At 47.7% G+C, this 1816-nt stretch overlaps 1 protein-coding gene across 1 annotated transcript; it reads left to right on the top strand.

Annotated features, from left to right (window-relative positions):
- Window positions 1-737: 737 nt before the first annotated feature.
- Window positions 738-1367, top strand: LOC104590920 (uncharacterized). Its single transcript, XM_010249694.1, has one exon. The coding sequence runs from the start codon at window positions 738-740 to the stop codon at window positions 1365-1367; it is 630 nt and encodes a 209-aa protein (XP_010247996.1).
- The last annotated feature ends 449 nt before the right edge of the window (window positions 1368-1816 follow it).

Below are 1816 nucleotides of genomic sequence, written 5' to 3'. Positions count from 1 at the left end.
GATCCAAATGATCATGTAGACAACTTCCAGTCCCTGATGTTGCTCGCGGGAGCTCATGAAGCTAGTTTGTGCATGGCCTTCTCAATGACTCCCAAAGAAGATGCGAGATTATGGTATCGAACTCTACCTCCAGGTTCAATCAGAAGATTGAAGCAGTTTGTCGACCTCTTCATGACAAACTTTGCTACCAGCAAGAAGTGTTCAAAGTTAGTGACAAGCTTTCTGAACGTGGTTCAGAAAGAAAATGAGATGCTGAGAGACTAGATCAGACGGTTCAACTCGAAAAGACTATAGATACCCAACCTCGACCCAGCCGTGCAGCTCATTGCAGCCAAGAGAGGAGTACGCCATTCTGATCTTCGTTGGCACCTAGATTGGAACCCGCTAAGCATCATGGGGGCATTCCTCGAGGAGGCCGATAAGTTCATCAAGGCAGAAGAGGCTCTGGGGTCTTGGTTAGAGCTACACTAGGCCAGGAAAAGGAAGAGAGAAGAGGAAGAACCGAGTAGTAGCAAGCAACCATGGCAAAAGAGCAAGTCATCGAAGAAAAGCGGGTAAACGCACAACAGGTGAAGCAAGTCGCAAAGAAAGAGCTGATCACCACCTCGGGGTTCTAGGTCAGGTCAGCGATCTAGAACCCCTCTGCTTTAGAGATCCAGTTACACCACCCTAAATGCCAAACGAGCAAAATCTTAATGTCCATCAAAGATACTGGCTATGTCAAGTAGCCGCCCAGGATGAGAGGAGACCCAGCAAACAGGAACCCAAACCGGTACTACCACTTTCACCGAGACATCAGGCATGATACTGAAAGCTGCCACAGCTTGAAGGACGAGATCGAGAAGTTGATCCATCAAGGTTATCTAAGGAAGTTCATCAAGTACGAGAATAGAGAAATGGATCACCGACCTACCAAACAACAGAGAGACGCGCCAGAGTCAAGCAGTAGGAACAACCGCAATCAGCCACCTCAAGATCCTCCGGTAGAAGAGAGACCGATCTGTGTGGTGATCAATATGATCACTGATGAGTCGATTGTAGCGGGTTGTAGCACAGCAATGGGAAAGGCATCAGTTCGGGAGATCGAGCACGAATATGAGAACCCGCCAAAGTGCCCTCGGGAAGAGGAGGTGATCTACTTCATCGACGATGATGCTCACAGGATTCAGTATCCACACAATGATGCCTTTGTCATCAAAATGTTAATCAGTGACTTCAAGGTGAAGCGGATCCTGGTAGACTCAGGTAGCTCTGCAGACATTATATTCCTAGAGGCATTTGACATGTTGAAGTTGGAACAAAAAGACCTTCGACCGACAGACACCCATGGTCGGGTTCAATGGAGACGTGGTGAGGACCCTCAGTAGAATCTCGGTACCGGTAGCAGTAGGAGCAAGGCCCAATACAATCCAATTCGAGCACACATTCCTTGTGGTCGCCACCCCATCCCCTTACAACGTGATTCTAGGTCAGACCATCCTGCATGCACTTTGCGCAATGGTGTTGACCTACTACCTTGCAATGAAATTCCCGACCAGTTACGGAGTGTGGGTAGTACGGGGTGATCGGCTGGAGTCACGAAAGTGCTATGACACGGCGTTGAAGGGCATGGTGAAGCTAGCATACGATGTCGAGCTGGAGCCTCCCCCTCAAGTTGGGGCATAGATATCAATCATCCCCAACTTGTCACAAAGATTATATTACTGCATGAAGTGTAATACTTTAGTAAGAATGTATGCAAATTGTTCCTCAGAGCTTATGTAGGGAGTGCAGACTTCTCCTTTTTTCCAATTTTTCCCTAATAAATTGTGTGTCA

Source organism: Nelumbo nucifera, chromosome 1 (genome assembly GCF_055504915.1).
Source record: "Nelumbo nucifera cultivar China Antique chromosome 1, China Antique-T2T, whole genome shotgun sequence".
NCBI lineage: Eukaryota > Viridiplantae > Streptophyta > Magnoliopsida > Proteales > Nelumbonaceae > Nelumbo > Nelumbo nucifera.
Note: the sequence above shows the minus strand (reverse complement) of the source record. Positions and strands in the feature narration are given on the sequence as shown.

Coding starts and splice junctions, on each gene's coding strand:
- LOC104590920 (XM_010249694.1), top strand. CDS start 738: ATGAGAGGAGACCCAGCAAACAGGAACCCAAACCGGTACTACCACTTT.